Source organism: Strix aluco, chromosome 19, assembly GCF_031877795.1.
Source record: "Strix aluco isolate bStrAlu1 chromosome 19, bStrAlu1.hap1, whole genome shotgun sequence".
Classification (NCBI taxonomy): Eukaryota; Metazoa; Chordata; class Aves; order Strigiformes; family Strigidae; genus Strix; species Strix aluco.
The window spans coordinates 14,992,083-15,016,191 of record NC_133949.1 but is presented as its reverse complement, the minus strand read 5'-3'; the positions used below and the strand labels follow the sequence as shown (position 1 = coordinate 15,016,191).

Below are 24,109 nucleotides of genomic sequence, written 5' to 3'. Positions count from 1 at the left end.
CAAACCCGGCAGCGCCTGCGAGCCCTTCGGCAAACTCTCCGTGCCAAAAACACCTCCGCCAGCCTCAACTACAAACCCCCCGGCTGGCGTTTTGCATCTTACCTACGGCGAGGGGCGTCCCTGGAGCCACCGAGCGCCCTGCCCGGCGCTGGGACCGCACCAGCACGCTGCAGCCGGCGGGACGCGTCCTGCTTTGGCACCGATGCAAAATCCAGCCCTTGGTGCTGCCCTGTCCTGCCCCGCGCAGCGGCACAAAGCTCCGTACTTCAAGGCAGTTTTAGCAATGCCGAAGGCAAAGGTTTAATTCAAAGTGAAACGCCTAGGAAAAGAAGGCCTTTCCTTTTATAAACAATTTATATTATTTGACTATTACCTGATCTGAATCTCTGCTCATTACTCCTAGCAATAGTAGACAACGGCTGTTAGGTTCTCTTTCTCACGTGATGGTTTTTTTTTTTTGCCTGTGTGCGCAGAGTAAAGTTACATCAGATCGCTACAGAGATATGTTCAGGAGCGCTCCGGCCAAGCAGATCCCACAGGTGAATGCATCCTCGTTAGTACAACTGATTTTCATTCCTCCCGCGACGCCGCTCGGACCGAGAGAGCAGGCGGGACGCTGCTCCTCCCAAGTCTGAGCTCCACTGGCTCCTCCACAGCAGCTCGCATCAGCTGCTGACTTTTTTTTTTTCCTTTTTTTTCTTTTTTGGCTGATTTGCTAGATAGGAGAAGTTGTTTTCAAACCACTGGTAAGAAAACATTGTGCCTCACTTCAATACTTGTACTTCAGAGGAGTACAACAGCAGAGGGGGAACAGCCAAAAAACTGGGTTATTTGTTGGGTGGTTTTTTTTCCTTTTTCAGCCATCTTCTTATGAAGCCTCGTGCACATTCTGTGCCAGCAATAAACCCCAGTGCTGGGACCTGGAGGGGAGGAGAAGGGGAAGGAAGGAGAACAGCGTGTGCTCAGCCTCAGCCACGCCGTGGCCAGCACCGGCACCGGCCCGTTGTGGCACCCAGGGCTGTTACCAGCTGCAGCACCCACAGCCACCGATGGGGCTCATCCCCACCCGGCCACGCTCTGGACCCGACCCAGAGCCCCTGGCCCCCTCCTCCAGCCAAGACGGATGGATGGATGGGACTGTTCGCCCACTCATGAGGAAGCATTGGTCCCCAGGTGCCTCTCACCATTTACTGCCCTTCCTTCGGCGTCTCCTCCTCCTCCCGGAGCTGCTGCCTCCGCGCTTGGAAGTCTTCATCTGAAAGGCAGAGGCAGGCGGCGGCTGCAGCCGCTTCCACGCTGCGAGGCTGGCCACCGCGCCATGCTCCCAGCCCCAGCAGGGATTTCCTCGCCCAGGATTGATGATTCCCAGGGACTGGGACACTGGGACTCTGCCAGAACACTCCTGAGAACACTGGGAGGAGGCTTTGGCCCACAGGGGTATTTCTGCCACATAGTCACACCTGAGCCAGCCCCGGCGTGGTCAGGGCTGGCACAAAACCCACTGCCAAGACCCACCTCTGGCTGACAACAGGTTTGCCAGGACTGTGCCCCAAGCCCAGCCCAGCTGCAAAGCCCACGAGACTCCCCAAAAGAAGAGATCCCATCCCGGGTCACCCCAAGCAAAGGCCACGCTCACAGGAGAGCCATGTGGGACCAGGGCCGAGCCTGCTGCATGGGTGGCTGGGGCCATCTCTAGCGTGGCAGGAGGGGGCCGGGCACCGCGGGACCCCAGCTAGCCACGCTGAGCACAGCACACGTGCCACGGCACCGTGTTTCTTACCACACGAATGTCCTTCAACATCGTCGAGAAGATTCGCCGTGGAAGCCGCCGTCCCCAACCTGCGCCCTCCACTAAGGAAAACCAGTCGTGGGGCTGGGACACGGCCACGGTACCACCATCATCACCCTTCCCAGCCCACAGCCCAGCCACAAGGCTCCGGCCGAACCGTGGCCTTGGGGGGTCCCCGGGTGCTCCGGAGGCTGCTCCGACAGCCTCGCATCCCCCCGCAGCTCCCCAGCCCCTTTTAGGATACACTTGGTGTTTTAACAAGTGTTTTCTTTTCGATTTCCTCATCTTCGTCTTCTCGGAGAAGGCTCTGGCGAGTTCAAACAGCTTCTTGCGCGTGGCTGGAAGGAACCAGCCGGGTGAGGGTCGCACCCCAAAACCCTTCCCAAAGCTGCCAGGGGTGACGCGGAGGAGACGGCCAGGCCCAGCGGCGCAAGAGCTGCCCGCGCCCCGACACCCCACGGCAACGCCCTGGGTTTGCCTGGAAACACCGGAGCCACGCAAGGCTGCCAGGCTCAGGGAGCCGGGTCCTGCGATGTTTTCACCCTTTCACTGGGATTTTTGTGACCTCCCCTACCCACGACTGACCCACATCTCCCCAGTGTCTCAGCTGGCTGCAGCCCAGCTCAAGCTGCCCAAAGACCTCGGTCTGTTTTGCGACAGGAGAAGCGGGCTGTGACTTGCTAAGAGGAAAGGATTGGAAAAGAGAAGAATTGCAGCAAACTCTCCGCTTGTTTTTCTAGGATTCCCACAAACCCTGCCCAGAAATTCCTCTATTCCCCACCACTACCTGCGTCCCAGCTCCCCTCCAGCCCTCGCTGCCAGCACGGAGCCTGCAAACCGACTCACATTTTCCCATGTGTTTCAATTTGTCTCTGAATAAGGCATCGTCGGACACGGCACCGCCAGCCTCGCTGGTCACAGAGGGGGCTACGTCACCTGGAAGGCAAACATCTGGTCACCGGGAGTGCGTGCGCGGTGAGGGGAGGCTCGAGACAAATCATTTCCATGACCCAATTCCAGTGCTAACGAAGTGCAGCCCGGCCATGAGCAGAGCTGAGGATGAGGGCTCTGGCATGCCGGGACAAGGACCCTCTGCAGATATAACCCTCTTGAGACCATGGGTGCAGAGACGGCAGCTTGTGGCACACCCTCGGCCCCGTGGGGCTGGGGGCGAGCAGAGCAGGAGGCCTCTGCACTGCCCCAAATCACCCCGGGGCACTAATTGCACTTGGGGGGGATTAAATCCTACAGGGACAGCAGGGCCACTGACTCAGGAGCAGAAGTTCAGGCAGCCCAGTGACTCGATCAGGTGGAGCGCAGACCCCACCCCAGACACGTCCCCGTGTCCCCTCCCCAGGTCTGGGTGCCCTTGCAGCGCCGTGGGCCCAGCCGGAGCTCTGCCAGGCCGCCCACCGCTGCGCCCCGCACCACCGACAGACACCGGCCCTAATTCTGACCCCGGGCAGCTGCTCCGCTCACCGAGGTTAATCAGGATTACCCAGGAACAGTCATTATGCCTCCCAAGCACAATCCTCCGCTCTGGCCAAGACAAGGGAGGGCTTTGTCTCCCCTTTGTCACCCACAGGGATGGCCAGAGGTGGGATGCGGGAGCACCTCGAGGTGGGGGAGAGCAGCAGCGCCCATCCTCATCACCCCCCCAGCTCCTCTCCCGTGCTGGGGGGGCAGCAGGGAGGGATCAGCCAGTTTTCTGCCCCCGCAGCCATTTTGGAGGCAGCCGGGGAGAGGGCTGGGAACGCCGGAGCTGCGGGGCGTCCCGCTGCTGAGCGGCCACGCTCACAGGCATCTTCAAACTTACCTGATATTACGGAGGAGAAACCAAAGTCGTTGCTGACAGCAGCACTAGTCGACTTGGATTTTTTGGACTCGTATTTCAATCGATCTGAAAAACAAAAAGCCCAGCGCCCCGCTTGATCAGACCCCTCCAGGCAGCACACTCGGCTCTGCTCCCCTCCCAGCCCCCATGGCGGTGGAGGGACAGGATGACGGCAGGGGAGGGAGCTGGGGCTTCCCGGCGTCCCGCAGCAGCTCAGCTGCCCCAGGAACGGCCCCGACGCCCCGCAGAGCCGGGCTGTGGCCCCGGGGTAACACGGAGGCACCTCCTGCCAAGGTGCATCCTGCAGCAGGACAAGATGTGCTGTGCTCCAGGTAGAAACAATCTACCAAAAAGCTGTAAAACCTCTCCAGAGCGGCGCTCCTCCCCGAGGACACGCTTCTGGCCTCTGCCAGGGAGGACAAACATCTCCCCCGCTACAGCTGGGGAATGAGGACGCTCGGTGTGGCAGGAGCAGGCCCAGGGCTGAGCATGGGAGGAAGGCAACCTCTTGCCCGGTGCCGAAAGCCCTTTGCTTCAGCACGGCGACCGCAGCAGCAGGTGGGAGCGCTCCTCTCACCGCCGCAGAGGAACCACGAGCACGCCGGCGGGTTTCCAGCCGCAGCAGCTGGGGATGAACCCTGCAGCGAGGGTGCTGCTGGGACCCTGCCAAACCGGGAGGGCTCACGGGGCATTTCCACAGCTGTGGATTTTTCTGGGCTTTGCCAGAGACACCGCAGAGAGGCAGGTGGGGGGAGGAGAAGCCTTGTGGCAAGTGGCTGAGCACCGCGAGCAGGAGCTGGGGAAGCAGCTCGCTGCCTGGCCACATCCTGCGCTGACTCTGCTTTGGCTCGAGCCACAACGCCACAGGCAGGGCAACGCTGCCGCTGGCCAGCGTCAGAGGGGGAGACACGCACCTGAAAAGCAGAGGCAGATGTTTCTGAAGGCGTTTCTCACCTCTCTCCAGCGCGAGGAGGAAATCCCGGTTCCTCTGGAGCTCCTTCATGAACTCTTCGTTCTGCAGGAAGAGCGCGATCCGCTCGTCCTCCAGGTACTGCTTCCACCGCCGCTCCTGCTCCAGGGACCCCTGGCCCCGGGGCACGAGCCCCCGTGGCACCACGGGCTGCCGGCAGCCGTGGGAGCCCTAAAAATAAAAACAGCACTGCTTTTATTTCCCCCTAGCTAAAAGGCAGAGACTGCAATTTCCTGCTGACAAACGTCCCCGCGCGAGGCACCTCACGCTCTCCCCCAGCTCCCGGTGCGGTCGCACCTGAGGAGCAGCAGAGCCACACTCTACAGCCGCAATCTCGCCCTTGCCTACGATATTTATTTGATTTGTAGCTGCTCTCAGAGAGCCAGAAAACGCAAAACCACACAATTACTGGGGAAAGAAAAGGGCGGCTGCTCCTCTCCTACCCCTGAGCCCAAATGAATTGGCAGGTTCCTATTCCCAGAAAGGGAATAAGCCTGTGAAGCTCAACTTCCAGGGCAATCCTTTATGAAAACATGGCAGGCTGCCTTTGGAGCCAAAAAGGGAGGGAAGAGCCATGCCAGGAGGACTCTGGCCCCGTTTCCAGGCTGGCTCCTTGTTAGCAAAGGGGCCACGGGACACCCCGGGGGTGCAGCATGCCTGGAGCTGAGCCGGGTGCCCAGCATAGTCTGTGCTGGGGCTGCTCATTCCCCACGAGGTGCTGCCTGCCCAACAGAAAGGCACCCACAACCCCCAAAACCGCCACAAAGCACATGGGCACTCTTGATTTCCCAGGGGCAAATCCTCTGGTTTGCACTAGATTTTCCTACCCAAATTCCACTGTATCTGCCCCGAGCACCCTGGCAGTGGCCGCTCTCCCCAGGAGCGTGTTGCTGGTCCTGCTGCTCCTCACCAGGGTGGCAGGTAAGATTTTCAAATGATTTAAAGTATCAGGTGCTTATTGCAAGTGGCATTTCTGGCATTAAGCACTGAGCTAATGGCAGGAAAAACATTGAAGCCTCACTGGAAGATTCCCCTTTCACACCTTGCTCACTTCAGTCTCGCTTGAACAACAAGACATGCTCCAAGCCTCAGTTTAGCCCGCAGCCGGTACACCCAGATGCTCTCAGAGCGCCGATGCTGCACGCTCATGGTGGCCGAGGACGGGGTTTGGTGTTCCACACCACACTGTGGGGCCGGGGCACGGGCTGGAACCCTCCCTGGTGTGAGCCTCACCTGTGTGCCAGCGCTCTGCTGCGGCAGGATGCGCAGGAAATCCTCGGGGAGGTTGCCCAGGAGCGGCGGGTTCCAGTTCCTGTAGCGCCCGGGCGCTGGGGTGCTGCCGGGCCCCGGCACGTCCGTCCTGCGAGGCAAGCACAGACGGCACCCTCGGCGAGGGAAGAACCCATCGGCGTTCGCCGCAGCAGCAGGGCACAGGGCCTGGCACGGCAGCCCCGGGAACCAGGAACCCACAGCACCCTCCCAAACCCACGTTAGCATCAGATCTGGAGAGCAAACGGCTTTTTCAGCCAGTTTGAAATCTTCGGGAGCTGCATTTCAAGCCTTAACCTGCAACTGCACAGGCTGCATTTCTCTTCTCCTCCCCATTTTGCTCAGAAAACAGCCCCGTGGGAGCTGCAGCAGGGCAGGATCGTGCTTACGAAGCTGATGAAGGTCTCTCACATGTCCCACCCCGCCTGCACAACCGGCAGCGCCTTTGTCCGAGGGGGCTGGCACAGAGGCAGCCAGGGCCACTTGCGCTCCCACAAGCCTACAGCCAAGTGGAGGGCCAGAGACCCCTGGGCTGGGCAACCCGGCAGCAGCAGCCAGTCAAACCGACCTGAGGCCTCCAGAGCCGAGAGCCGCGGGGCTCAGCCGCTCAGCACCTGGTGTTTTCGAGCAGAGGCAAGCACTCCCCCACCCCCAGTAGCTGATTTTTACCATTCCACACGCTGCTGGAGCGGCTTTGCGGGCCCCTCAGCTGTTCACTTTTTAGGGCCTCGCGGGGATTTTTTAGCCAGCTGTGAGCTTCATTCATCTCCCTTGGCTTCGTCTCACCCGACCCTAACGAACTGACGCCAGATGCCCCTTGCCAGGGCCAGCTAAGGCACAGCAAGACCCCCCCAGGTGCCGGCGCAGGGCGCTCTGCCAGCCACCACAGAAGGCGCAGTACAGCCGTGGCACGGGGCTGGGGGCTCACCGGGGTGGCGGGGTGGGTGGCGCGCGGGGGTACCGGCTGCCGAAATCCTGGCTTTCATAGGCCGGAGGGGAGTAGACGGGAGGGGGCTCCTCATCTGAGCTGTCCGGCTCCAGGGTCCGCTCCAAGATCTGCAGGGTGAGAGGAGGGCGTGAGGGCGAGCGGGAGAAAAGCTCCCCGCCTGCACACAGGATGGGACGGGCTCAACACTGCCACAGAGAGGATGGGGGCAACCTCCCAGCACCTGTCCCTGTGCACCGGTGGGGGATTATGGTGGGGTTTGGAGGTGCTGCTGTCAAGGCACCGGATTTTGGGTGGGTGGGTGGGTGAGCCTGTTGGGTGCATGCAGCCCTCGGGGATCCTAAAGGGTCTCTGTTGGGTGTTGGGGTGGGAGGGAGGGAGGGAGGAGAGTGGTTTGGCTCAAGCCTCAAGCAGCGTCCAAGACAAAGCAGCCAGGCTGCACGCTCCAAATCAGCCACATTGGCAACTCAAATCTGCCCCCCTGCAGCAGTCGAGCAGCACCATGCCCAGGGAGACAGAAGGGAGGATGAGATGTGATGAGCCCGCCGTGGCGGGCAGGAGCGCAGGCAGGGAACCCCCTGCCACAGCCATGTGCCAGGGACCACCAGCAGAGGCTACCTCGGGGGGGATGCTGTCCTCCGAGTCCGAGCTGTCGTCACAGCCGCTGCTGTCCAGGTTCATCTGCAGGAGCTGGTCAATGGTGGCGTCCACGGCGCCGTTGTTGGCCCTCAAGACGCACTCGATGATGTCGTAATCCATGTTGGGGAACATGGTCTTGAAGTCCTCCATGGCCTGGTTGAACTCCAGCCGGCGGACCTGCCTGGCGGGGCGGCTGTTGTTGAGCTCCTGGGCAGAGGAGCCGCCGCGCGAGCTGCCGTTGCTGCTGCTCCGACGGAAGAGGCTCGTCATGGCGGGGCGGCTGGCACGGGGCGGGCACGGCGGCTGCAGTCCTGGTTGCGGCGAGGCGGGCGCCCGCCGCCGCTCGTCACGGGGCACGGCCCCGGCAGCCGGTGGGGAGCATGGGCGGGCGGCAGGGGACCCGCTCCCCGCAGCCGGCGGCACCGCGCCTCAGCCCCCGGCGCGCTGCAGCATCCTCCCACCTGCGGAGGGGAGAGGGGAGAAAGTCACCCGCAGGACAGAGCAGCCAGAGACACCGCAAGATCCCTCCCGACTCAACCCGGGACACTCGATTCGATTCGACCCATCCGACCGCGTCCTTGTGGGACCGTCCCAGCCCGACCGGAGCGTGGGTGAGCTCTGCCAGGTGCTGTACAAACAAAAGGCGAGGTAAGAAAAATGGTAGGACTTCCACAGCCGAGGGCTCCCCAGATTTAACGTTTCCAGGTTTGACATGTATTTACAAACACAGTAAAACCTCTCTTTAAATAAAAAATGGAGTCGGCTCAGAGAGTTTCAGAGCAGGGGGCTAAAGTACTCTGCAGCACGGCAAATCGACCCTTGGGAAAAGCTACCAAATAAATCCAAGATTAACATTCACTTTAAAACCATAAACAGATTATACAGCTACTGCTTCTCATTTGGAAATGCAGGGCCAAATTCAGTACTGGATTAACTCCACCGTTGAAACAGAATTACCCCAGGAACACTTTTGATCCATAATATCATTTTCAAAGGCTTTTTGCTAAGCGGCAGGCAGAGAGTTCAAGACAACTGTCCCTAAAATGGTATTTAATTCCAAAGAACGTGCCAAGCACATTTCTTAGCGAAACAGGGTATAATCAGATTCAAAGCCATTAAGCGGAGCAGTCACCTCTGAAGGTCACCCGGGCTCTCCCCTGCCCGTGGCGAGGCCGCGCATGACAGCCACATCCCCAGCGCTCGCCCGGCCTCGGCCGCCGCGCCGGCTCGCAGCCCTGAGCTGCTCCGAGGGGCTTCCGGAGGCTGCCGAGAGCGAAACCCACTTGCAACACCTGGGAAACTTGGCACGAACTCAGGAAGAAGGTGTATTTTGGCAAGGGTGGTTAACCCCCGTTGTCGTCCCCAGAGACAGCCCCGCTCTGGCTCAGCACCCAGAGGAATCGCTGATGTCTCCGGAGGCCGGGGGGATGATTCCTGCTCTGTGGGCACACTCCGCTCTCCCTCCCCTTTTTTTTTTGTAATCCTGGATGCATCTGCACCCAGATGCACCGAGTGTGCCACGAGCAAGCCTGAATTGCAGCATTTAACAGATCACTCAGCCGAGAACTACCTCTGTCTCTGTCCCCAGGATCGGCTCCTGCTCGCCGGCAGCGGAGCAGCGTTGTGTGAGCGGAGCAGGAACAATTCCGACAGCCCTGCCCGGCTCTATTCACTGAGGACAAATAAATCTGCTGGAGTCAATTAATAAAATACTGCTTCTCAGTTCCTCCTCTGCTATCATGACTCATTCATAGCAAAGAGCCGGCATTGTTCGCACCTCTGGTATTATACTTTAATTGTAATATTGCATGGCTGGTTTAGTCACATATTAAATTGAGTTATTACACATTCACAGGGTGCACACGCTCCTTTAAAGATCTGGCTCCTCTGAGAGGATGGGGAAAGAGCCTGGACATCAAGGGGAAAACCAGTTACAGAGGACACACCGCAAACACATGCGTGATCCAAACGTGAAGATGAGCACTTCTGCAGAGAACCATTAGCTCTGCGATGCCGGGCTAGCCCACAAACCTCAAATACTAAAATCAGCCCCCCAAATCAGGAAATGGGCTTGGAAACCCCCAGATCTATTTAAAAATAGTAACATTTATAAAGCAACAAGAAGCACCTGTGGTTGGGTGACTTTGTCTCCCAGTGTTTGACCTTTGAGTGTGTATTTCAGGATTTCTCTGTAATCACAAAGGCTGGGAAATCCCATTGACTGGAGGCAAAGCCGCCAGCCCACCGCGCGCTGGCAATTCCCTGCAACCCCTCTGCCCCGCCGGAGGGCCCGGCTCCTCCTGACGCCAACGCCTCTGTTCTGGGGAAGGTGTTAGGAAACGCGACACGCCAGCCTGGGACACCTCACTGAAATCACAGCCCACGCTGGGCAGCGTGACTGAGCGCAGCAACACGCTGAGTAACTGAACGCTTCTGGTCAGAAGATGAACTAAATTAGGGATGGGGGCGAGATATTTATATGCCAAAAAGGCTCCGCTGCACATCTGGCTTCAAACGACCCCGAGGGGCCGTGCTGCCGGCACCTTCCCAGCCCCTGAGATACTGCTGGAGGCCGCAGGGTTTGCAGGAGTTGCCACAAAGGGCACGTTTGGCAAAACCGCGGTGCAGCCGGTGCCCCCGGCACAGACCAGGGTGGCTCCACGTGCCCGGCGGGCAAACGCCGCTGCGGGCAGAGCTGATGGCAGTGAAACACTACAAATGCAGGCTTTTAAACCTATTTTTAAAAGTCCTGCTGCTAATCCAGAGAAATGCAAACCACTACACTGACATGAGTTAAAAACCAGAGAAAAGCAAGTCACCACATCTGCAGGAATTAATCTAAAGGATAAACCGGTAGCTGCATTCGCAGGATCCTCCCCAATTCCTGCTTGTCTGCATCAGCACCTTCAGGTGAGCAGTGGGGAAGGCAGCGTGGGGAAGGGGCTCGGCACGTTTCTGGCCCTTATTTCTGTGGTGCCAGTGGGGGGCTGGGAAGACACTAGGAAAAGCAAAATCCTTTGGATTTCCCAAAAAGGAAAGAAGAAAGCTGGTGTCCAACTGCCAGCCCAGGTGTGAGCACGGGCGCGCTCAGGGCACGGTGGGGTGACGGCTGGGTTTCCCTTCGCCTCCTGCCCCCCATTTGCAGAACCAGGCTGTGATGACTCATTTAGCTGTTGCCTGATCAACTTTCTTCCTGCCTTAAAATAGCTCTCGCTCTGCTAACACGCAAAAAGGATCCTGAATGCTGTTATTCATTCATCCAAACCCGGGCACAGGCGTAATCCTCTGCCCTTCTGCTGTGTCCATCACAGGAGGAGCTTAAAGGCTTTGCAAGCTCTGGGTGAGCATGTCCCCGTCCCGTGGGTCACCAGAAGCAGCAAGGCAGCCGCGGGGACCCCGGTGGGGCTGGCACTGCCCCCCACCAGCCCCGGCAGCACCGGGTAAAACCTCCCGTCAGGGTCGGCGGCCGCAGGGCAGTGCCCAGTCCCAGCTCACTCTGGGGACACAGCGGCAGCTCCCAGCTGAGCCGCCTCCGCACCGGCAGCCGTGGTTGTCCTGGCACTGACCTGGACCACGGAGAAAGTGCTGGGTGACATCCCAACACCGGGCCGGGGGCCTGGCACAGAGACAGCACCAGCCCTTCTGTGGTGCTCTTTTACCACCCGCCCCTCAGGACAGGCTCCCACGTCACCACTTCTGCAGCAGCTTCCACCCGAGCGGCTCCGTGCGCCCCCGGGATGGGGCTAGCACAGAAAATGCCCATGCAGGTTTTGCCGTTGCTGCCCAGCCAGGATGGCACGGGACGCTCTCCCGCACAAGTCCACGGTGGCTCAGGCACCGGCACACCTTCGGGCCCAGCTCCTGCCTTTAGCTCACCACTTGAAAAAAACATAAGACCAAACAAAAGCTGACCTTTGGGGAGGAGGCTCAGCCCGGCGAGCCCATGGGTGCACCCTGCCTCTTCTCCCACCCAAGCCGCTAACGACTTGCACAATTCAGATCCGCCCTCGCCTGAGCCAGAGCCAAGAACAAGACCTTGGCAGTTGTGGAGAAACCCTTAATTACGCTCATTGGGGAGCAGATAAGGCGGGAGCAGCCTGGGGGAGCACATCCTCCCATGCCGGCCAGCATCCTGCCTCTACAAAGCTGGTTTTCACCCAGCCCTGGGAGCGGGGCACTCAATTCCTCACAGAAACAGACTTTTCACATCAAGGGACGGCCCGAGAGGCTGCAGGTGCTTCGGGTCAGCTCCAGCCAGGAGCAAGCAGGGTGCAAGGCGCAGAGGAGGCTGCCTGCAGCTCGGCCGTCAGCCATCCCGGAACGGCGCAGACGAGCAGCTGGATAATCCCAGGGGTTGGTCGAACTGGTAATGTCATGCTGGAAACAACAGTTGCTCAGCTCTGCAAGGAACGCAGCCCGCCCAGAGGAGCGAACAGCTGTAAAAGCACTAGGACTGATCGCTCGCAGCCCTCGCGGCTCAGGGAAGAGCCTTGGCACCAAGTGCAAACGCGAATATTCCCTTCCCCAGTGTCTGCTGCAGCTCAGACAACAGATGGGATTGCTCAAACACCGCTAAACCAGCCCAGCCCTTTTTCCCCTGCTATTGCCACGCTGCAATTGTAGATCATCCCTGTGAACACGCCAGAGCCGCAACCCCCTGTTTGAAGCTGGGATGGGGGTGACACCTTTTAGTGCTTGTTCCCCCCAACCCAGCACCCTGCCAAGGGCACCCATCACTCGGCGGCCGCCGCAAGCCCAGGCCTGTAATGACTCGGCTGGGGGATGCAGAGCAGAAGTGCAGAAGGCATTTCCATGCACGGGATTATCTAGAGAGAAGGGCTGCCAGTGCCCTGGCTTCTGGAGGGAAAACTCTCAGAGGAAGTCTCAAAACTAGGGATGTTAAACCAGAAATAACAGTCTTGGCCAGAGCAGATGGGCTGAGCTCTGCCTGCAGCCAGGCCCCTGTAAAGGGATTGCTCTACACAGGAACGAGAAGTCAAGGAACGTGACTGCTCAGCAGCTGCAGGTGTGACAATAATAGGATTGAAATTGGGATGAAAAGTAAATGATCAGGAAGAAAAATTACAGTAGTGTCTACCAGCAAACTGGATGGGGCCTTATCAGTCTCTCCAAAATCCCCTCCGTCACCTTTCTGTCTGCCACAGGGGATGTGTGGGCACACCTCCCGGGCTGCAGCCTGAGAAAACTGCTTGTGAACAAATCCTTTTTCACGGAAACAAATAAGCACCTGAGGATGCCCTTTAATACTTGTTCTACCACATATTAAAGTGGCTGGGTTTAAGCCCTTTTCAAAGTAAAAAGCAATCAGGGAGCAAAGCAGAAGTAAGCCCTGTGTGAGAACCTGCGCAGCACGTACCTCTCTGCAAACCAAAATTCCCCTCCCGGCTCTGAGAGAAGCTTTCAAAGCCAGAAGAGCAGCCGAGAGGGGACCAGGGAGAGCTCGCTTCGGGTCCCGACGCCCGACATCATCAGCGTTACCGCTCAGGGCTTTACTGGGGAGCCTGCAGCCAGACCTGCACTCTGAAACGCACGATAACCATGTTTAAGAGAAGAAGCGGCGCCTGCTGCTGCCTCAGGGTACCCATGGCTTGCCCACCATGGCTGTGCCATCCTCGTGGACAGATTTATGAGGGCCCTTTGTGACCTGGCCAGATGTCAGCCCTCCGCAGCACCCAGTCAGCTCATAAACCAACGACACCCAGCTAAAACTCAGGGGGCTGCACTTGGCCAGGACAGAAAAACCAGGCAGGGCTCCACTGGGGACCCCTCGCCCCCCTAGAGCAGCACCCAAAGCACCCACCTTCCCCCCACCAGTGCCAGGATGCCCCCAGCCCCCTCTGCCAAGCGATGCCCTTTGGCACAGTGCCACACCAATCCCTGGCTTTCGCACATTTGCCGTGCCAGAATTACAGCCCCATCCCGCCCCAAACTAAGCTGATATTAATGAGGTAGCACTAGATCTTAATCAAAAAGTCGCCTGCCTTGCACTGGTTTCATTGAAGGTAATTTGATCTTGGTAGGACGACATTCCTAAAATAGTTGAGGGAATTCAAACATGAAATAAGGTTTCCAGGAAGGGATTAAAATAAAAAAAAAATAGGTCAAGCAAGTGTGAGTGATTAAAGTAACCTGCATCCCTTTATATGCTTTAACTGCACCTCTGTTCAACTCTATCTTGTACCAACGTGTAATAAATTAGATGCAAGAGGTTGCCTAAAGCAGAGAGGCCGATATAAGATTATTCCACAAGGTGGCTGAACACCGGTGACCTTTCCTCCTCCGGCTTTCACTGCTGACATCAAAATGCGCTTGTCCCAGCTGAAAAACCAGCTTAGGGCTTGTTTGAAAGGGCTCCGGGGAGCGAGCGCTGCCCGCTGCAAAGGCACACGCGACAGCAGTGACGTCCGGGTGCCGGCGCTGCCTCCGTTCCGTGGGAAAGCCCCACGCCTGTTGTCCAACTCCCTGCCTCAGTTTACCCACCCATCTCAAGCCTTGCAGGAGGGAAGCCCGGCCACCCCCGTGCCCGCTCGTGTCCCCTCCAGCGCCGGCCGCAGCCGTCACGCAAAGCCCTTTGCGCCATATGTCACACAAACCCATCTTTAACTGCTTATCCCTTCTTCTCCCTTTGTGCTCCCAGCTCAGCACAAAAGCACCGGGAAGCTGTCGGGGGTGAAAGAAAAGAAAAATTCCTGCAGAGACAAAGGTGAGAGGCTCTTTCCGGGGCTGGAGCCAGGTCAGGGCACGCAGAGGAGCCACCTCCGGGCAATTTTTGGGTTAGATTTGGTCAGCGAGCACCTAACAGGGAGCGGGTGAAAGTGAACCCAGGCTGGGGGCAGGGCCAGCCCTGCCCTTTGGCTAATTAGCATGGCTGATTCACAAATGCTAATTTGCCATTTTAGGTCAAGGGTCAAAGAAATTAAAGGACAGAAGGGGAAAAATGGATAAAGAGCCTGAGCAGAGGTAGCCCCTTCCCCTCCAGCTCTTTGCCTAGCAGGAACATACTGGGAATGGACTGGGATTAGACTGGGCTGACCCTGCCCCAGCCCAGCCCTGGGCATCCTGGCAGGGACAGGCAGCACGGAGCAGGACCAAGGCAGACGAAAGGCAGCACCAAGGTGCCACCCAGCCACCAGCATCTCCGGCTGCTGCTCTCCTGCTTGTCAGGGTTTAAGGGCCGTCGCTTAACGTGCAAAGGGAAAAAAAAAACCTGTATCGATTCGCCCGAGGCTCCGTGGAGCAGTGAGACCACACGAGTTTCTATGGAAACAAAATTAGTCGAGTAAAACTCTCACTGACGGCACGGTGAATTATTTACCAGGACAGGCCCCTGGCCATTAGGGTCTGGTAAAAAGATTTAAAGGTGATCACTGCTGGCAACCCCTTCCCTCGCGGCACTAAACCACAGCTGAGGAGGAGGAGGAGGAAAGCCCCTGGGCTTCCACACAGTGAAACCCACCGGGGATGGTGCAGGAAGGTCCCACACCTCCATCACCAAGCCTGCAGCTTCAGGTGTCCCTGGGGAGAGGATGAGGAGGGATGACAGGGAGATGCAGCAACGGGGAGGTTGTGCTGAGCAGAGGGGAATAAGCTGGTGTGAAAGAGGAGAGCTGCAGGCGTCCGAAGCCGTCGCTGGCCTGGGGTTTTGCTTTTTTACGACAACTTGACCGTACCGACAAGCAGGCGGGTGAGCACAGGAGCAGTCATCAGCTGGCTCCTGCCCTCCCTCCGGGAAGGCGAGTGGGCGCAGACACCCGAGAGCCTCTCCGGGGAGCCAAGGGAGCCCCGGGGCTGTCCTGCGGGTATTTTGGGTGTAGAGGTAAAGCAGAAAACACAACTCTGCCCTCGCAAGCAGCACCCCTCGCTTCCCGCTCCTCCCCAGCCCCTTGCTGCGTGGCACGGCAGCGATACGTGGCGTAAAGACAGCGGGAAGGCTCCTGCCCGACGCCCGCCTGCCGCACACCAGCCACCCCGCGCCGTCGCCCATCCCTCGGCATCCGGACCCGCAGCCCCGCGGTGCCTCTCAGCACCACGCTTACAAGTGGGGGATCGCTGGGAGCCAAGACCGAGGGGAAGAAAGGGACTAATTAAGTCGCAAATGGAGGAGCTCTTTTTTTTTTTTTAATGAGTCACTAAGCCATATGGCTGATGCAAGCTATCCCGCAAAAGTGCCGCGACGACAATTCGGGCACTGCCGTATCCTCGTTGTCCTGGGACACGGCGTCACACTGTAATTGCGTCGGTCTTTTGTCCTCCCTCGCGCCGGGTGACATTGCTCAGCAGAGGAGAACCTGCTTGAAATGCTATACCTCGCCAGGGACAGATATTTAATTAACACCACTATGTCAGGCCCCTCCTGCCATCCTCAAGAACAGGCTCCTCCATCCCCAGCACAACGGGGCACACAGGGAGAAAAGCCCTCGAAAGCCAAAATACTGAGTTTGCTCCGTTCCTTCTGCTCTGTCACATCACAGTTTTATATAGAAATTACACGGGATGCTAACCTGGATTTGAAGCCAGGCCGATGCTCAGACAAGCTCTCAGTCTCCTTCCAAGCTCAGCAGAGTCTTCTCCCGCAGCACAGCCCTGTTTCTCGCAGTGAGGGAAACCCAGAGCCCCCGAGCAGCGGCTCTGGCTGCTGCCCCCTTCACCCACCAGCCACTTGCTGTGTCCGGCCACCAAACTAGGTCACGTTCTTCTCCCAAATCCCATCTCACTTCTATTTCATTCTTTTCAAGTTTGCGTAATTAATTCACGTACAACCCCATCACCGTCCTGTCCCAGTTGCTTTGCCCTGGCCTGACGGTGGCAATTGCCAGCCATGGAGGTTAAAAGCCACAAGGATTTTATAAGTGACAGTTTAAGCTCCAGGAGCCTGGGAATCCTCCCGAAAGGCCGTTCCCTGTCCCCACCGCTGCCTTATGGCCCTGGCATCTGCAACCTGTCTCCGTCGGCCGGGGCTCTGGCTGCCGTTTCCCCGTGCCCAGCCCAGCTCCGTGGAGGTGCGAGGGGGCAGGGTCCTGGTCCCTCTGTCCCCCCCCATCCCCCCGCAGATGGCACCTGGGGGTGAAGGCAGGGCCGTGCCTGACAGAGGAGGGTGCCGGTGCAGCCCGCGGTACCTCCCTGTCCTCCCCGGAGCTCCCCAGCTGCTGCAGAGGTTGCACTCGTGTGTGTTCAGCCGCTGCCTGGAAGAGTGGTGGCAAAGAAAAAACCCACCATTTTAACCGACTCCGTAACCGAGGCAAACACGAAAATCAGCTTTGAGCCTGCATGTCACTGTGACCCACCCAGCAGCGTGCCTTGCTCCATTTTCTGGAGACGATCTGCCTATTTTCCCCCCGTCCAAGCCCCGTTTTCCTACACCAAGGACAGCGGCGAGGCTCCGTCGCCAGCGTGCTCACGTGCCCGGCTCCGCGCGCCTTTCCCGGGGAAGCGAGCGAGGGCAGGGATCGACAAGTTGTCAGGCAGAAGGAAGAAATACCACTTCCAGGAGTCAGAGCTCATTTCCCAGCAATAAAAGCAGACTGGGGCTGGGGGAAAGCACCACTCATGGGGACGCACGACCTGCACCACTTCAGCCACTGATCGGAGAGGACCTGGGGGCTGCAGCTTGGAAAAATAAAAGCCACCAACAAATGCTTGGTTTTAAGCAGTATAGCCCTAGACTGGCCTCAGATCAGCACAGAAAGGATCTGCCCTTCCCCACACCTATGATTGCTGTGGACGCTGCCCTCCACATGCCAACCTCATGTTGCCAGCTCCTGGCTACAGCTCCTCCAACAGACGGGAAAAGAAAACATGATTGCTTCCTGCCAGGAAGGGGAATTGCTCCGATCAGCATCCTCCCTTAATCTCCCCCCTCTCCCCTCCATCCTCTTCAGCTCCATTATTCCCACTCCACCCACACACACTCCTCTGGGGACCCAAGGAAGGGCCAGAGTATCCATTGCTCATAAATGCCACCTAGAAACGAAGAGCTGAAGCGTTTGTGCTTCCCGGAGTTATCTGTGGGTAGATTTTATCTCCTTCTCCATCTATTCTTGGTGCATTTTGGCGAGGACGGCCCTTATCAGTGAGCCAGCAGCCTGCCTTCCCTCTGCCAGGCTCACACACCACGGCTGCAGAGGATGCGAGAAAGACAAGTTATCTCCCCAAAACCAACCCCAGAAGATACAGGCAGAAGCGCCAGTGATGGGGACACACCAGAGCCCAGCCACGCACAACCGTGGCAGGAGGGGACAGTTCCTGCAAGGCAGTTAGTTTGGATTTTAAGACACTTGTTTGTTTGTTCGTCGCTGGGCAACCGAGAGGATGGAAAAAAATATCAATGTCATATTGTCACCTATGAGTCACCGCTCAGCACGGGCCGAGATGCCCCGTTCCTCCCACCACCAAGCACGGGGTGGCTGGGAAAAAGCCCGAGTCACCCCAAAAACAGCTCACCCCGGCTCTTGTTGCCTGCCTGGTCTTGCCCCAATGCCTTCCCCATCCCCACAGCTGGGGACAACGGTGGCCCCGGGGCATCGGTGGCCCAGGGACAACTTTCCAGGCCCTGGAAGGCGGCGCAGGAATTTGCATTTATATTTGCATTTCCTAATTGCGCCTGCGGGTTTCCTGGGGCAGCGCCTGGGCTTTGGTTTCCATGGCAGGTTTTGTGCGGACCCCGAGAACCGAGGGAGGCACAAAGGGGCCACAAAGGACCTGCCACTCACCCGCATCAAAGGCGGCCAGCGGGGTGGGACAGGGGCACCGCGGCCAGGGGCACCCCAGCCTGCCCCCCCCCCCCCCAGCACCCCCAACACCGGGGCGGACGCGGGGAGACCCCCGGCAGGGGAAGGGGCTGGCCAGCAGCCAACACTTGTGGGACACCGGTGGTTTTGGCGCTGCCGGGAACACGCCGCTGGCAGGGCTGCTCGACGGAGGAGCCGAATCTCAACTGCCATCGTCCGGAGGCGGCAGCCACCCCGCGCCCGTCGGAAGTGGTGCAAGAGCCGGACCCAGATGTTCCCCCCTGTTCTTGTTTCCCGCTATTTTCAGCGTTCCATGCAGCTGGGGTGGGTTTCTTTCCCCTGCCAACTTCCCTATTCCATTTAGGGACTGTCTTGCTGGTGAGGCTCCCTGTCCCGGCTTGCCTCACGCACCGCCGAGCCCATCCAGCTCCCGCACTGACCCCAGGGAACCAGCAGACCAGCCAAAACCGGGACCGCAGCCTGGGAAAACCAGTCTCCAAACCATTGCAGCAAGCCCAGCACCACCGAGCAGAGTTGGCTCTGGCCAATGTCCCTCCACACCCCAACCACAGTGACAGAGATGCTGCTGCCCCGGCCATGCCACAAGATGGACCTGTTACCACCTCGCACAGCTGCGAGGGGCTCTGTGTTACTACTTCAAGCATTTTTCTTATTTTATAGTATACAATTATCATCACCATCATTAACTCCCGCAGCCCAAAAGCTTCCCAGCTCTGAAAGCACCCACCCCGCGATTTCACCCTCACAGCACAGTCACAGGGCATGAGTGACCCTCCAGCTCCTCTCCCAGCCGTCCCTTCCGAACGCCAGCATCCGCAGCGTCCCCCATTATCTTCACCCCTGCAGAGAGTGTTTGTGCAGGCAGATAAATACCGAGCACTCGCTATCGCGCTGGGGACCCCGGCTCGCTCCCCGCACGCTCTTATCAGCACAGAGCAGAGGGGACCCACAGTGCCCATGCTGCCACGACAGCAAAGCCCGCTCAGCCACGGCGTGGATCTGGTCAGGGGAAAGGGTTAGGTGTCGGTGGGCAGGTTAGATGCTGTTTTGTTAGGCTTTTTAAAATTTGAAAGCTCTTTTTGAATAAAATGTTGAAAAAGTCAAAACTTCCCTGGGAACTTTGTGGCTGAGGACGGGCACCTTTGACCTGTCTTTGAAGGAAATGTTTTTGGCAATCAGAGGATCCGGCACCGGGAAGGGGCTGTGGGCATGTGGCGATCGGTGTGTAAAGTTCTGCCGGCATCAGGCACATCCTCACCGCGGCAGACGGGCGCTGCCGGCGTGGTCAGACCTCACAGAGGGGAAGGCTACAGGAGCAGGGTGATGAGAACGGCACGGCGAGCTGGCGATGGGGCTGGGTCTCCTCTGCGGCAAGGACCCCCAAAAGCTTTCCTCCAGACCCCACGCCGGCCCATCTCCCCTCCCAGAGGTGCATGGCTCCCCTGGGGTCTCGCTGCCCCGGTGCCGGGTTCCAGCACGGGCAAAACCTTTGTGAAAATCAAAATAAGGCTTCACAGCAGAGCAGATGCTGCTTCAGCCTGTGTTGTTTCGAGGAGGAGGAGGCGAGGAGAGCCACAGCTTCCCCGGCCACGGGGCAGCCCCACAAGCAAAGCCGCAGCCGCGGGGGTCAGCCCAGGATGGCGGCTTTCCCGCGCAGATCTCCTCACCGCTCCGTCCCCCATGTTTGTTGTCGGTGGTAGCAGCAGCAGGAGGTGTGAGGAGGAGGTGCGACTCTGCTGGTTTTTTAAAAAAAATAATAAAAAGGAGCCTTTCCAACCCGCCTGACGAGACAGTGCATGAGAGCGCCGCTTCGAGCGGTGACTTCCAGCGGCGAAGCAGCTCGCAGACCCTTCTCCGTCGCCGCGTGCCCACAACTCGTCGGTGGCTATTTCAGCGCTGGCGGGACGGTGCCCTCCAGCCTACGGGGGGTCGTGGCTGGGGGAGGCTGCCCGGGGCTCCCCAAGGAACCCCGAGCCCAGGAGGTGACCGCCGACGCCTTGGCACGCAGGGGCCCTGTCTCCACCGTCACCCACCCCGGCATCGCTCCGTGGACCGGGGGCAAAGGGACGGGTGACACCCGCACCCTGCCCGCGCCCCCCGCGCCCCGGAGGGTCCTGCTCGGGGAGTGGCCGTGCTCCGGGGGCTGAGGGGGACGCGGGGGCTGCCGGTGGTCCTGCCCCGCTGCCGGGCTCTGCCATCCCGCTCCCGGCCCCACACGGCGATGGGGACCCTGTGTCCCCACCCGCATCTCCCCCCGCCGGACCCTCCCGGTGCGGGGGCTCCACGCACGGCTGAAGGGCTCCACCGGGAGGTCGAGGAGCCGGGAGAAGCGGCGGGGACAGGCCGCTGCCACCGCCCGGGCAGCCGCAACAGGCGCGGCCCCGCATCGGGCACCGGGACCCGGCCGCAGCCTCCCCCCACCCGCCGGGCCGCGGCTGGAGGCCGAACCGGCGGCACCCCCCGCCCCCCCCGCCGCCTTTCACCGTCCCCGCCGGCCGGGCTCAGGCCGGGCGCTGCCCCCGGCTCGGCCGCGCAGACCCGGGGCCGCCCCCCGCTCCCCGCCCGGCCCACGGCGGGGCCCCGCCAGGCTCCGGGCCGCGGCCCGCGCAGGCCGAGAGGCGCGGCCCGGCCCGGCCCGGCGCACAAAGAGCCGCGGCCCCCCGCTCCTTACCGGCGGTCGGCGCAGGCACCAGTCACACCGGGAACCATGGAAAGGAGCCGGGACGGGAGACGTACGTGGCGGGCGGGCGGGCGGGCGGGGGCGGGGGCGGCCGCCGTGCCCGGCAGCTGGGGGCGGCGCGGCGGGGCCGGGGCCTGGGCCGGGGCCGGGCCCGGGGTAGGGGGGGGGGGCGGTGGGAGCGGGGCCTAGCGGCGGCCGGGCCGAAATGCAGCGGGGATGGGGGTCGCTTGAGGCCCCCCCCTGCCCTCCCCGGGGCCTGGGTGTCGTCCCCTCCCCGCACCCCGGGACCGGGGCGTCCCCGCCTTGGGGCCCGGCCGGAGGCGTCGAGTGGCCGGTACCGCCCGGTCCCCTCAGCCCCCTCGGAGGCCTGACCCGCCGCCACCTTGGGTCTGCCCGGCCCTGGGGGCGAGACAGCCGCTGGCTGGGGCCGGGGGGGACCCGGGACCCCGGGACGCTGCCCCCCGGCCTCCCCCAAACCCCCGGCTGTGGCTGCGCTTGCAGGGTCGGGCACCCCCGGCCTTGGCCGCCGCCGTGCGGGGCAGCATCCCGAGGAAAGCTGCTTTCCAGGGCTGGTTTTGGGTCTCCTCCACAGCTTTTTGAGCATCCCAGGCTCCTGGATTTGGGACCACCAGCCCGGTGCGTGCCTGGGGTAAGGAAGAGGACGCAGCACTCCTGCCCCAAGGGCTGAACATGAGAGACGGATTATAACAAAGCATCACTTCGACCACAGATAGAAAGCAGGCGTCTCCGGTATCCAGCGCTACGGCGTCTGACAGCTTGCAGCCATACCACAGAACAGCTCAGGACGGGAAGTGATCTCCTCTTACAAATTACAGGAGCCAATTTACACAGGGCAAACACTTCCCATTTTGCAGGGACCAGAGCGAGACTGTGAACGGCAGTGGGTCAGGGCCTCCGCTTCCCTCGTTGCTCTCCAAACCCTTCCAGACACGCTGCGGGAGGAACATCGCACCTCCGGGCACCCGCGGCCGCTAAGACCAGCTCGGAAGCACGTCTGTGGGTGCTGGACCCCGAGCAGGCGCTTGGGATGGTCCAAAGCTGTCGCAGGACGGCCCTCCGTGCAGAGGTTTTTCCCCACTCAATCGTTTCAGCTGTGTGTGGCAGCTAAGCGATTCTTAGCCTGGGTAAAAATCTGTAAGGCTTTGACAAGGAACACAGACATCAGTAAGAGTGAAAACATTCGAGGCAACCTTCGGCTTTCAGCGCGTACATGTGCCACAACGTTTGCTTTCCCGAAGTTAAACACAGATCAGCATCTCTTCTGTGACACAGCGCCTTACAGGGAGCTTTGTTGACCGCAATCTCTTTTTCTAATCCAGGCTTGTTTCGGGGGAAACGGGTGATTTTATCAAATTTCTTTACTGTCCTTTGATATGGGTCTTAGCTGCTAATGACGCTAGGAAGTAAAAAGAAATGGGAATAGAAATACACAACTATGAAGAATTAAAATAGTGAGTTTAATTCAGCCAATTCCAACTAAATTGATAATTCCCTGAAAAACAAACCTTGTGCAGAAAACACAGAACACATGTTTTTGTCTTGACAGCTGGTGAGAACAACTAAGTGAAAAGGTGAATGGAGTATTCCTGCCTTCTCTAAAAAACAGAAGGTTCCACACATTCTGAAAATGCCCCTTGTTTTTTTACTAAATGGGTTGGTTTTGGAGGTAGCTGTTGGGAAGGCTTTGCAAAGAAAGCAGAGAGGTCTATACACTGATACAAGCAGTAATTTCAGATGCTCACATGGAAATGTTTTACAAACGTCTGGTTTTCAAAAAGCGTTTACGCTTCCTTAAAGAAAAACCCAGGGCTTTTACAAATGGCTCAAATTAACCCAGAAACCTGAAGAGCCAAAAAAAAATCTATTATTATTTTTTAAAAATCCTAAGCCTGGCTTTCCCAGCGGTCTTTACCTGGGCTTCAGGGAGATGCAATGTACAACACAATGATGTGACGTTCAGGCTCTGGCCAGCCCGGGATGAGGGAGCTAGCTGGACAGTTTCTCTTAGCACTGAAATACTTTTTCCAAACCAATACCAAAAAAGGTTTGTTTCTAGGTCAAGACCTCAGTACTAAATTTTAACCAGGGCCTGACAGTCAAATCTGAACACAGCTGTAAAATGGATTCGCAACAGCAGCTCAGACATTCTTTTTCTAATTGGAAAACAGTCCCTGAGCCTTGCGCGTCTAAAGGTGAAAGCTATTTTTGACATAAAAATTAGCACGTAGTTCCTCTGTCATCCTTCAGTTGCTGCTCTGGAAGCTGTGAGCGAATGATCCAAAGATAAGAAGTATAAACACACTGAATTAAATAAATAGGTAGAGGGGGATCAAGTTTTAAGTTTTATTCTGCCTGACGATTAGGAGAGGAAGAGATTTATTTTTACACTTGCTATTTATCCTAAAAAGCACCGGTGAAAAAGTCCACTTAAGCACTGAGACAGACCTCAAAGGCATCTAAAAACTTGAAGTGCTTTTAACAGCTGCCTTTTGAATATACTGGTAAATCTATTTTTGAGATGGATAAACTAAGCCACCAACAAAGCAAAGCAGGAGTTTTCAGAAGGAGCCAGCAGTGAAAACGTGTAGTCCACTTCTCAACAACTCGGCTCCCATGCGGGGACCCGAAGTGGTGAGATAAAAAAGTATCAAGAGTACTGGACACTTGTAAAAACCTGGGCATTCTTTAAATCCAAATTTTCCTTCCTTCTTTCTTTGGTGGGAACCTAACCCCGAGAGCCTTGAAAATTAACCCCAGGCAGTTTTCAAAATACGTCTGAGAGTGACAGTTTCTAAAATAAAAGTGAGCGAAGAGCGAGCAGAACTTGGAGGGCTTATCACCGCCAGTAATGCCTCCGACTAATCCCTCGGCAGCCCCGGCCCCTTTATGTAACCCGGGATTGCTGCAGCTCAAACAGCTTACTGGGTTTTTGGTGTTTTTCTTTAAACCTCTCGTGGACAAATGCAAATACATTAAATACTTTTTTCTTCTGCCACTCTAAAGAAAAAGTTATCGTAAGAAGGGGAAAAAAAATCTTTTATTTGTGAACAATGGCAAATAGAATTTAACTCATACGCTGAGAATAACACGCGTTTCTCTCTCTCATCCGTGATCTTGACTGAACAGAAATCTTCCCAATTTACAACACTCAGGTGTAACTCTCCAATGGCAAGACACGGAAGGTCGAATCCC

General features: G+C 58.3%; 1 protein-coding gene across 2 annotated transcripts; it reads right to left on the bottom strand.

The window, feature by feature from the left end:
* Positions 1-275: 275 nt before the first annotated feature.
* CUEDC1 (CUE domain containing 1) lies at positions 276-21,011 on the bottom strand. Of its 2 annotated transcripts, none has more exons than XM_074845813.1 (11): positions 20,888-21,011; positions 7,427-7,908; positions 6,791-6,918; positions 5,827-5,953; positions 4,578-4,764; positions 3,606-3,689; positions 2,636-2,725; positions 2,034-2,127; positions 1,781-1,839; positions 1,185-1,255; positions 276-920 (listed from the first exon to the last, which is right to left on the bottom strand). In XM_074845813.1, the coding sequence occupies exons 2-10, from the start codon at positions 7,715-7,717 to the stop codon at positions 1,188-1,190; spliced, it is 1,128 nt and encodes a 375-aa protein (XP_074701914.1). In that variant the 5' UTR covers positions 7,718-7,908; positions 20,888-21,011; the 3' UTR covers positions 276-920; positions 1,185-1,187. The 2 variants fall into 2 exon arrangements, with proteins under 2 accessions (XP_074701914.1, XP_074701915.1); XM_074845814.1 differs by lacking the exon at positions 20,888-21,011 and adding an exon at positions 18,944-20,578.
* Positions 21,012-24,109: the final 3,098 nt, after the last annotated feature.